Genomic DNA, 12,932 nt, shown 5'->3' with positions numbered 1-12,932 from the left:
TTAAAAACCTCCATCATTGATCCATCTCAGGGTCAGATAACCTCCAAACAATAAAGCCTTTAAACACTTAATAAAGTGCCGTAGGTAGTGGTGATAACAGCAGCGACCACTTCCTCAGGGCTCCTATGAGCCAGCCCTGGGCTAGGTGCTCTGTGAATCTTGTCCCATTTCATTCCTGTGATGACCCTGCAAAGTAGGCATATTTCACAGTTGAACAAACAGGCACAGAAAGGGGCCAAGGTCAGATAGCTAGGAGAGAATGGAAATGAAGTTTTCCCTTTAGTTTTGTCTGCCTACAAAGTCTCTCTCTTCCCTTTCACCAGTGATGATTGATGACAAACTTAGTTTAAATTTATTCCTGGTGCAGGGTAATTCGTAAGCTGTTCTTTGTGGGCACTGAAGATTAGCATTCACCACCTATCAGCAGCTCTAATGTTCCATTGTTTCTCTTAAGTTTTTAATACACAGCAAATAAATCGTTGTATGTATCTATAAGTAGCGAAACATGACTCCCTTCCCTTTCAATAAAAATGATACATTCAAGGGAACTTCCTGACATTTTGTGGGAATCCTGAGTACAGTTGGCCCTCCATATCTGCAGGCGCCACATCTGCACATTCAACCAAGTGCAGACCAAAAACATTTTTTTTAAATGTACATGGTTTTGCTGTACTGTGTAGTTGAGCCGACTATGGTTGCGTCTGTACTGAACATGTACAGACTGTTTTCCCTGTCATCATTCCCTAAACAATACAGTATGAGGACTATTGATAAGTATTTACATTGTGTTAGGTATTATAACTAATCTCCAGATGATTTAAAGTGTACAGAAGAATGTGTGTAGGATACATGGAAATATTACACCATTTTACATAAGGAACTTGAGCATCTCAGATTTTAGTATCCATGGGGGTCCTGGAACCAGTTCTCCGTGGATAGTAAGGGATAGCTATATTTTGTGTGGCATGTTTTCTCCCCAAAATTGAACGTGAGCATGCGGAACCACTGAACTTACCCTTACACCCTACAGTTTCTGGGCATATTTTCAGTCTAGTTAGAATCCATTTATTATATAAATTATTCTTATACCCTGAGTTTTCTCAAATGTTCTTAGCTCATGTACAGTACATGTTTTAAATGATAACATTAATCAGAGCTGTGGTTTCTGTGCGTCTATTTAGATAAGACAGGTCTAGTTTCACATTGAAGGCACATGTAATCAGATACAACATGAATACGTCCCATTTTGAATGCTTGGTTGAGGCCCTTTAAAAAATTCAAGACGATGGGTGACCAGTGTTTTTGTCTTTGCCCGGGATTGGCTGTTCTTTTGGTTAATGGCGAGGGGAAAGCCAGAAACAACTAATGCATCTAGATACAGTGTCTTGAAGTATCTCTTATTGTTCAGGGTACGTTTTAAATCCTGAGCCAGAAGTAACATTCTCATGATTATTTCAGCATGGCAAAAAGCCTGGGGGGCAGAGAAACATATCAAAGGGAGGTGGACCAGGGCCAGGATTAGGGTGAGATGAATACATGTAAAGCACTCACCTTGGGAATAAAATAGAAATAACAATAATTTTTAAAAGATGGGATCACTATTACTGATTTTTTTTTATTTCTGCCTCAGGCTCAGTATAGCACTGTTATTGTTCCCGACTTTATTTAAAATTTTGGTATTTTGTTCATCACGGATTTTTTTTTTCATTTTAATTTTGTTTTTGTTTTTCTAAAATACATTTTTCATGTGTATTACTGAGTTTTTTGACACCTCTTTAAATTTAGCACCTGAGACAAGTGTTTACTCTCTTCACCCAAGACCTGACCTTGATGGGGGATTTTATAAATGGATAGCAAGGGAGCGAAGGGAGGAAATTTAGCAATGCATGTCCTTTATGGAAAAGTGATCCAAATCACATTGTAAATGTGTAGTACAAAGGGATCTAGGAAAATTCTTGCAACTTATGTGTTAAAGATATTTTGTCCTCTGTACTGCTACGGCAGAAAGGACTAAGACTTGCTCAGGTTACAGAAAACAGTAGAAAGACATAAGAAAAGCAGCTAGTTGGACCAAGGGACAGGACTAGTTATTCCCTAAGAGGTTAGACTGAAACTGCTAGTACTCCTATGGGAGTATACCTAAGCACACTGGCTATTCTGATGTCAGAGCTCTAGAGAGAGGTGAATCGGCAAAATTTAGCCAATACCTGGATGATTATAAAACAGGTTGTTCTCAGGCCATGTTTCGGTAAACACTGCCATGGAATTATCATGATGCTTTTCATGGAACCTCAGCCAAAAGGGAGGAATCTCTTGAAGATTAGAGAAAGAGCTTTTGAGTGAAGGAAACCAGGAACAACGGAACACAAACTGTGTGATTCCATTTCTAGAAAATTATTTCAACATGCAACCTGATCTATAGTGACAAAAAGTAGATCACTGGTTGCCTGGGAAAGAGGGCGGAGGGAGGGATGAATTATAAAAGGACACAAGGAAACTTTGGGAGGATGGAAATATTTATTATCTTGATTGGGATGATAATATCGGGGGTTCTTACGTATATCAAAACTAATCAAATTGAACACTATGCAAAGTTAAGCGTATTTCAATTGTATCTCAATAAAGTTTTTTTACATAGAAATATTTTTATGGCAACAAAAGTGGTCTATGACATTGAGAAAATTTGCATGGTAGACAGTATATGTTTTAATTAAAGAATTTAAAGTTAGTTATCACTGAAAACATAAATCATTTGTGTGAATTTAGGCGAAAAAAATGGGACCAGATTCTTAATAGCAGAATATGGGAAATGGGAGGGTTCTAGAACCTCAAAATTAATGATAGGACACTATCAAATTGTCCCAGACTCTGGGATTCCTTTTCCCAGAGATGGAACCCTCAGATGTGGGGAACATAATCTGACCAAGTGGCCTACATCTTTGGCTGTGGTCGTGTTTGTACCTTTTTCTAAGGAGATACATCTGACAACCTACCCTGTGGTAGTCAAATAGAGAACACCACATTCTGTGAAAGTTTTCAATGTCGGCATCAAATAGTAACAATTTTGTTTCCCTTAGTGGGTTTTCTCTGGAACTAGAAAATGCAATGGTAACCTCCGGGCGTTAACCTACATAAATGACCTCCTCCCTTTGGTACCCCGTCACTGTAGTTGGGAACTGGGTGCAGAGTGGAGTGATCAAGGTGTTGCCTCACTGGGTTAGGCAGCTGCACGAAGGTAGGAGGCTCTGCGATTGTTCGTTTCTCTGACTGAGTCCCTGCCTGCCTTTCCAGCCCCATCTCTTGATCCAGTCATAGCAAGATGTTTATAGGTCCCTGTTCTCTGTAGCCTCTAGGCCACAAACATGCTTTACATCCGTATAGAAATTCCGCCATTAGCCCACCTTTTCTTTACCTACTTAATGACCTCTAATATTCTAAGAACTTAGAAGGGGGTCACAAATTCCCAGAAGCCTCTTCATACTCTAGGCCACTTCATACTCTTCGCACCCTGCCTGTCACCTTCAGAATCCAGGTGAGGTGTCTCTCCTTTATGATCCCATAGAATACCTTTGCAAATCTCTATTGCAGCCATGTTTGCATTATTTGAAAATTGCTCCTTTGTCTTCTTCTTATCCATTCCCCTTATCCTATTATTCTTAGTATCTTTAGAACAGGGTTTTTGTCTACTCTGTGTCTCCAATGCCTCAGACTGGTACATAGTAGAAGCTTCATAAATGTTAGTTGAAGGAACACATGAATCTAATGATCGATCTTATACAAGCCAGGATCTTCTAAGGCATTTACAAAGAAATTATAACAAACTCCAAATTATTTCACTGGGTTGAATTTTATATTTGCTCTTTTAATGTAAGAATAACAATTCAAGTGCCAACCTGAAGGTGACATGAATGGGAAACACTGGTGCCAAACCTCTCTTTAAATGAATTAGCAAATGAAAAGATAAGCTGTGAAACCAGGAGAAAAAGGAGGGAGGCACAATCAGCCACAACCCCAAAACTTCCTTTTTTCCTCCAAATATTTGGATTTGTAACTTTTCTTGCAATGTATTATTGGAGTGAGTATTCTTAAACAGAGAATTACTTGTATCAATAATAACACTTTTCCAACTATAGATTGTTTCTTCTCTGGGTATCATTTCCAAGATTTTTATAAGAATCATTTTAAAAAATAATCACATATATAAATTAATATATAAATCCATTTGCCCATAGTTGAGGGCATTAAGTGAACAAATGAAGGTGAATTATTACTGCTTTGTGCTCGTGCAAAATAAATAAACAAATGCATTAGAGTAAATGCATACAAATAATTCACAAAATTAGAAGTGGCAGAAATTTATGGATTCCATACTAAAGCATTTAAGCATAAGATTACAGTGATGCCAGATCATCTAAAACACAGAGAATATATCTGTACCACCCTCATTTCTTTTAGACTTCGAGTCTGCAGACATATTTGCATCTATATTTTTTATCCTCCAATATCTGTAAGGCTTTTTTATTTGCTAAGCAGTGTTAGAAATGCTGAACTAAAAATGTCAATACCAGGAACAGGGAAGAAAGAATTGCTCAGCGTCAGCACTTGAGCATTATTCTTGATGCCCCTTGGTCATCGCCCCCACCTGGACCACCAGCAAATCCTGTTTGGTTGACCTTCCACTTACATATAGAATGCAGCCCCTTCTTACTATCTGCTCCCAGGCCAAAGTCACCATCATCTCCCTCTGGATTATTATATTTTAACGGGTCCCCTCCTTCTGCCTTATCCCACCTGACCACCCTCTCCCCACCACCGTTTAGTCAGTTCTCATTATAGCAGTGGGGGGATCCTGCTGAAACATAAATGACATCATATCGTTGTGCTCCAAAAATCCCTAATGGTCTATCATCAGTTCACTCAGAGTAAGAGCTAGACACCCCTGAAACCCCCGTACCTAGCCCTGGCCCAGCATTGCCTCTAAGATTAGCTCCAGCCTGTTGCTCCCCTTTCCCTCAGGGAAACAGCCCAGGCACACTCCTGCCTCAGGGTCTTTGCACTAACTGTTTCCTTTTCCACTGTATTCTCCCCCAAGATATCAGCAAGTTAGCTCCCTCATTTCCTTTAGGTCTTTACATCACTTTCTCATTAAGGCCCTCCATGGCCACATTTCAACAGCAACTTCTGCTTTCCAATATTTCTACCCCCTTTCCTGCTTTATTTCCTGTTTAGCACTTGTCGCTACCTAGTATGCTATATATTTTACATATTTTTCTTGCTTATTGTCTGTTTACCTCTGCAATATAAGAGGACGAGAATAAGCACGATGAGGACAGCAATTTGTGTCTTTAACTAATTGCTGTACCCCCAATGTCTAGAAGAGTGCCTGATTCACAGTAGGTCGTCAGTTCATATTTCTGGAAGAAAGGATCAAATGATTGCTTACTGACACTGGATAAGGGAGTTAGCAAGTCCTTGTACCTTTATCGATTCAAATAGGATTGCTGAGAGGTCTGGGTTAAACTCCCTTTCTTATTGTGGTAGAATGATCTTGCTGGTTTATTCAGTTTCGTTTCAGAAGAGTCAGGGAGGTTAATTCCAGAGAGCTCCCATTTGACATTCTAACTGACAGAGTCTTCCTTACATTTACAAGTAGTCTAGCTCTCAGGGGAAAACACGAGCAGTGTAGGAAGGAAGTTCCTCAGTCATTTAGCTTCAGGGAAAGCCAAAGAGAAATGAGAAGGAAAGGTGGAGTAAGGAGGGAATTTATTACCACAATTTCACCTTCTGCTGTTAAGTAAGCCTTCTTTATGTTAATGCTTCCTGCTTCCATTGACCAGGAATGAAATGAGATTGCTGATGCTATTTCTTCCAACAAATTACTTGTACTTCACCCAATTTCACACGCATTTAAATTTTTCTGATGATTGTGTGAGGTGTACAAATATGCTAAAGGGAAAGTAGATTACTAAGTACAGAAAACAGAACACTAAGTGAAAAATAGCGGGTTTCCATTGGATGATAACGAACAACCTTTTAGGGTAGGGCCATTGTCCCCTGTTATATTTGTATGACGGTAGGGCCAACCATTTTTAAGACTCGAGTATTATCTACCTTAGGGTTTGGTGGCATTGGTGGGGTGTGGCTATGGCTTTCCTGCACTTAAGAGCATTCATTGCTTTGGTCCCATTTGGGGAGGGTGGGGGAAGGCTGGTTTAAAATGTTGCTTCCTACTAAACATGCAGTTACGGGCTTGGAAGAAATAGTTGCGCATGCTAATCACTCCCAAATCTGGATATATTTCAGGGTGTTTTCACAGTTTTCCCCACATAACATCTGTACTTAAGAAGCCTCACTGCTATTGGTAAAGTATTGACTTGATTTGTCTGCTCACATTCAGGGCACTGCATGGTACCGCCCTGCTCTCCGCAGACCCCTGCCAGGCACTGCCCTTCAGGCCTCTGCATCTTCCATGAGTATGAGCTTACACAGCCATTCCTCTCCAGGTGGTTGTGTTCACCATCACTGACCACTCCCTCTGCATCTCATACACACCGGGCTGCTCCCCTACTAAAAATTCCCAAAGCCACATGACACATCTCTTTCCTCTGCCATGCTCCCAGCTGTTTTGTGCTGTTTCGATCTGTCTGTTTGCATAGCACTGTCACACTATGTGCATGAAAGGTGTGTTGTTGACATGAATAGTTTTGAAAATGTTTCTGTAAAGAGCCTACCTTGGTTATCAGCGGGGGGGGGGGAAAGGAAGCTTGAAGCCCCAAAGGTGGAGGTCAGGGACTTCATGAAACTTCACCATAAGGGGATTTACATATGTTGACAAAGAAAAGAAACCCATTAAAATGGGATCGTGATCTCTACCCATATAAAGGATATGGGAGTCTCTGGTAAAAAAAAAAAATGATGATAGGTGGTAGTGACATATAAACAGGTGAAATCCTATCATAGAACAAAAGACCTAAAATTTGTTTAAAAAGGACATACTTCCAAGCAAGACTCAATTCAGTATAATTGTTAGCTTATTCCTGGTCACCAAGTGTTCATCAGCAAGACACCCAATCAGAACTGGTACCCTGGAGACGAGCATTTGCCTGTCCCACTCACAGCTCTTGGGTTGACTGGATGGAAGCTACTATCCTTCACATTGCCCATCAAATTGGTTTGTTCTTAGATAAAGGAGAATTTAGGAATTTTTTTTTTCCACTTAACCAGATAAGAAAACCTAAGGCCCACAGCTCCTTAGCTGGACAATGGTGACAAAATAGATGGGACTAAAAAAGGGAAGACAAACTAAGTGGACAGCACCTTTGTGAGAGGAAAGAACTTAGAGAACTCATTATTAATAACCAACTTTTGATACTGATTATCTACCCTTTTTTAACCATTTCTTCAAAAGATGAATTTGGTATTTCAGATTGGAAAACAGTTTAGCTCTTGGTTGCTTCTCTGATCTTTTCCCACCAAGTTTGCTATATTTGATTGTAGATATTATAAAGACGGGCCTTGAGAACATGTGTGGCATTTGCTGTTTAAAATTTAGCTTGGGCCAAGATATGTGTATAAGATACACTTTTTTCAGATTTTTTTCCTTTAATCCTCCAAGAATTGGTCCCAACTTTGCATGCACTCCTTAGGTTATCCAAATATCTACGCCAATTTTTTTACATGCTATCTTTGGCCAGTGTTCTCCTTGAAAGATAACTGGGAAAAAATGTGGTTTTTTTGTTTGTTTAATATCTGAAGAAAAACTGATACAACTGAGGTTGGCTTTATCAGCTCAAGCATTTTTGGATTACTAGGTTTCTCTAATCCCCTTCCCACCTCCTACCTCTCCATGAAATGGGAGATTAACAATTATTTCAACACATAGACTTACTTTGGATTGTTTTTTACTTAACTAATCAAAACATTATTTTATGGGCACTATTTGATGTGTTAGTACCCTAGTTAGAACCAGAAATCACATTTTCTCCAAAAAATAAACATTCAGAGGCAAGCAACTAAGACTACACACTCTTAAATCCTTTGTAATCCAAACCTCTTCCTATCCCTTCTTAACATTCAAGTTCTGGAGTTCAGCGTTTAGTCTATTCCATGCTTTGTCTCTGCATTCTCAAATTTGTGTGCTTTCTACTCCAAATAGCTGTAGGACTCCATTTAAATCCTATCAAACTCTTTTTACAGCTGAAATAGGAACACTGAGGTCACTACTAACCCTACTGCCTAATCTGTGAGAATGTCCTCATCACACCTCCCCCTCCCAATTATTTTTAAACTCATCTCTTCAAAGTGAAAAAAAAACACAACAAAACAAACTATAACAGAGCCATAGAAGTAAAAACGATAGAAGTTCCTTTTTGCCTTTTTATCTTTTGTAGGAATGGCATTTTTAAACATGAGCTTTTGTCAGACATTGAACAGTCTCCACACGAGAATGAATGTTTTGATTAAAAGTTATTTAATATCTCTAGTTCCTTGGAATTCTGCCTAAAGCTGGAGATATTCTTAGCTGCAGGTTTGGTGCCTTCTTTGACCGGATAGAAAAATGGCTCAAAATCTACAGGGAGTAAATGGCATTCTCAAAAAAGTTACTTGATTCTATAGGTGTTTGTGTCACAAAAGATGTGTTGAGAATTAGAAATTAGACAAGAATGTTGAGATGAGGAAGAACATGGTAAAGCAGCATCTTTCTATGTCCCTGTCACTACAACCATTTTCTCTCAGCCATTGGGTTAAAATCAGGTTCCAGGTTCTACATTCAGGTAGAACATCCAGGTTCTACACTCAGGCCTAAAGGATAGGATTCTGTATCATCTGTACACAATATTTTCTTTTTCTTTTTAATTTTTTTTTAAGGAGGGTGCTGTTCACCATAGCCCATGGGGGGATTGAACCTGAAACTTTGGTGTTATTACCACCATGCTCTAACCAACTGAGCTAACCAGCCACCCCCAACAATGTTTTCTTAACTTGCACTTATATTTAGATCAATAAGGGTTAAACCGAAGGTATTTAAGCAAATATGATATTTTTTAATGCTTTCGATGTAAAATAATGGGGACAGATTCTCATAGCACCTAAATGTGCATTAAGATTAAAGAATAATTTTATTCCAAGGATACAAATAGAATTTTGACTCAGTAAGTTATTTTAGTTTCAGAGGTAGTGCAATCTCTTCTCTTTAACTATCATTCTTTTGAGACAAAACATTTACAAAGCACTGAATTATTTTTCTAGCTTTCCAACAGCATTTCATACACTGAGATATTGATGCAACATAGTTAGAAGCCGGGTCTTCCGGTCCTGTATTGTGTGATGGCATTGTGCTACTATCATCAGGAGATTCCATTTTTTCCAACCCCCCAAGGTCCTGTCTGTACTTGTTTACAGGTCATCTGGAGAGTAGCTAGTATGTGTTCAGTGGCAGGAGTGTTATCATGGTAACCTTGGCAACCGAGCTAGCTCTAATTTCAAAACATCACATGCTGTATTATAAAATTAGATAACGGAATTGACATTTAGCTACATGTCTGTCATATAAATTAAGCTCTGAGAATGATTTCCTTTATAGCTGTGTGCCTTAATATGGAAATAGAAGGCACAAATTAGAACCATTTTATACAAATACATAATATTCCACTTTTAGGTGCTGAATACATTTCTTTAGTTATTTCTCTATAATATAGAACCTCAGATCTTGCCATATTATTCTCACTGTGCCGAAATTCATGGTGGGTTTATTTTATGATCAGGACAAAGCTCACAGCAGAGCTGCATCAGATATCCTATATAAATGGGATGATGAATAATAGAAAACTCAGCTCCTAAAAAATGTAAAATTCAAAGCATTCTTGGCTTTACTGGGTACTGTTATTTATGCTGATTAGAAGTAAAGACTGTGCACAGAATAGTCTACTAACTAAATCAGAATTGCAAAGACATGCTTCCCTTTCATTTATATATTTGTGCATATCTTTACACATATTATATTTTTATATTTTCCAGTGTCCAAGGATCTTTGCTAATATCTTTATTTCAAGGACATTCTCAACATGCAGATTAATCCATTCATCTACTTTGAGTCCTAGGCCCTCCTTTTATGATTTGTAAATATTTTAATCCCATGATTTTCCCCTCTATTGGCTGTGGTCTGATATATATATATATATATATATAAATTTAAAGACTCAACTTGTGAATTACATTTAATATAAGCACCCTGCAGTTTTCTGCATTGCAAATGATTATTTTTAGAAATTTTATGGTTGCCTGGATATATTTGTTTGTCTTCATTGATATGTAGGGGAAAAGCTCATTAATGATTTAAAAAGAAAGTGTTTTGATTCATCGACTTGATTCTTCTCATTACATAAACAATAAAGGCAATAAATTAACATCTAATAAAATCGTAAGAGTTTATTTCTGAATTTAACTGCAAGATAGTCTTGACTCCTTGGGCATAACTTTTCCTATTCTTTATACTCTTCTGCCTCAATGTTTCAAAGTCACCATTCAGCATATTTTAACCTAGAAGCATGATTGATAATTCTGATTGAAGATACCATTTAGCAGCTATCTGTCAAACACCATAATTGAACAACTGTTTTGTAAAACAGTACTTTGGCTTCTGGAAAGGTAAGTTATGACACAAAAATGGAAGATCTTTATGTCAAAATTGACTATAAAGCAATTTTTATTTTCCCCATATACCTGCCATGTGTCATCAATAACATTCAAGAAATCTGCTTCCAACATTTTTTCATCTAATTAGCCACCCATATAATTCTTGCTAGTTTTATGTTGAATAGTACCTTCTTGTCTTATACCTAGTAAAGAGTCAAAATTCCTGCAAATTCAGAAACAGATAAGTGGTTGTGCTCTCTACATGTGTGCGTAAGTGGGAAGAAGGGTAGAAATCCTTCTGTGTATTTGCCGACCTTGTACAGCAAATACCTGTCACATTTTCAGTAATGTTGAAACTGTTTACTTTATCTCATTGGGTTGAGTCATCATCACCTTCATGTTTAAACTGGTAAAAGACAGTTTGTATTATTTTCTTTTATCTTGGAACTATTTCTCGTGATGAACAGAAATAGTGCAGCATGTTGTGGTTCCAGAACTGAGTCAAGTTTGGGTAACCATCCATCCTGTAAAATAGCTTCATTGGAAACTTTTCAATGCAGAGGCATTCTGCAGTGCAATATGAAAATGAACTCAAGCTGTGTTGGTGCTGGAATGTGGGAACTTATCAGGCTGTTTGCATGACTCTGAGATGTACTTTAATAGCTAGGCTTTTTTTTTTCTTTTATTGTGACATGATAATTGGCATTAGATGGATGGGAGAGGGGAGGAACTATAATGATAAAAAAGATTAAAAGGTATTATAGCTTTTTCTGCGATTCCCTTTTAGGTCTGATGTCGTGGTCCTCTGTTTTTCAATTGCTAATCCCAATTCCCTAAATCATGTGAAAACCATGTGGTATCAAGAAATCAAACACTTTTGCCCGCGCACACCTGTTGTCCTAGTTGGCTGCCAGCTAGATCTCCGCTATGCTGATCTCGAAGCTGTTAATCGAGCCAGACGCCCTTTAGCAAGGTAAGCCAAGGGACTCAGTGTTGAGCTGTGCTGGCCAAATTAAAATTTAGAGATAGCAGATGTCTCTGTAGCCTAGAGTTCTGTTCTGCAATGGTCCTGGGACCCCATCAACCTGCCATATGCTTTCAGTTAGCTTATTCATCATGAGGGGGTATGTCCTGAACGCTTCTCATGCTCACCATCACCTCTTAGGTAGGGACCCATTTTTCCAAATGGTTGACCAGTGCTTGAAGTGAATTCTCTAACTATGACATGGTGTGTGGAAAAGGGCTCTGAAACTTGTAAAATATTAGACAAAACATTAGCAACTCATCTTGCAATTATGATTGTTATAATAATGTTAACTAACATTCAATACTGATCAACCACAATATTTGACCCCAGGAACATCAGGGTCCTACAAACACGCATATCCAAGTGTTTTTAATCTTCTCATTTTCCTCAATCCAATGTCTGAGAGTATTTCATTCCCAAAATGACAATGTCCTACTTTAAAAACTCATATAGATCTATAGTTGCAAAACAACACCATTGTTTTTTAAATGTCTCTAGTGGTTATATTTTTAAAGGGTCACAAGTTTAAAACTCAACTCAAAGGAGGATTTTTTTTCACCCTATATAAAATGTGGATACCGATTGGGAGAGGGGGAGTAAAAGTTTTAAAAACCTATGCTCCCTCAATATTCCCTCAAAATAATTTTATATGTGTTTAACTACATGTTTTGCTCAGAAGCATGCTGATATTGATACCTTCCTTCAATGTTTGCTCTAGGCTTGATGCAGAATTTTACAACTTTTTATACTCTCACAGCACAAGCAAATGGTACTTTGTTTAGACAATTTACGAGATTCTAGGTACGTTTTGGATACATTTTCTGGAAACATTTCATGTTCAGTTTTCATGATCCTTCTAGTCTTAAATACATGGACTAGGAATTGAATATGTGAATGAGAGACCAGCCTGGGCCTCAGAGCTTTCTGTATGAAAGAATAGGTTAAAATGATCAGGCCTCCCCATCATAGACACGTGGGGGACTGGAGGAGAGTTACAGAGCACTAGAGGACAGTGGAGGGGGCAGGGCCTTCTCTAGAGGGGTTCTGAGAGTTCATAAAGGATGTGGTATTTGAGCTGAACCTTGAAAAGTTTCATCAGTTAGTGGTTTTCAAGTCAGTCCCAGGAACAAGGAGCAGCACCAAATGCCCACAGGAGCAAGCCTTGAAAGTTAAACTTTCTTCCCTACATTTCCTTTCCACCTTTGTAAAGCTCTGCAGTTTTTCCTCTTTTCAATTCAGGTCTTCAAATCTGAATTCTACTCAGTATTAT

At 38.3% G+C, this 12,932-nt stretch overlaps 1 protein-coding gene across 21 annotated transcripts in view; it reads left to right on the top strand.

Annotated features, from left to right (window-relative positions):
• Positions 1–12,932, top strand: part of RHOBTB1 (Rho related BTB domain containing 1) — a 114,991-nt gene that overhangs the window by 83,044 nt on the left and 19,015 nt on the right. For 17 of the 21 annotated variants that reach the window (XM_081075369.1, XM_081075364.1, XM_081075379.1 and 14 more), the window contains one exon: positions 11,423–11,608. In XM_081075369.1, coding sequence (XP_080931495.1) covers positions 11,423–11,608 — 186 coding nt within the window. Of the gene's footprint in view, positions 1–6,303; positions 6,362–11,422; positions 11,609–12,932 lie in introns of all 21 variants that reach the window. The other 4 variants (XM_081075377.1, XM_081075373.1, XM_081075376.1 and 1 more) reach the window with 1 other exon arrangement.

This window comes from Rhinolophus hipposideros, assembly GCF_964194185.1.
Source record: "Rhinolophus hipposideros genome assembly, chromosome: 15".
Lineage (NCBI taxonomy): Eukaryota > Metazoa > Chordata > Mammalia > Chiroptera > Rhinolophidae > Rhinolophus > Rhinolophus hipposideros.
Note: the sequence above shows the minus strand (reverse complement) of the source record. Positions and strands in the feature narration are given on the sequence as shown.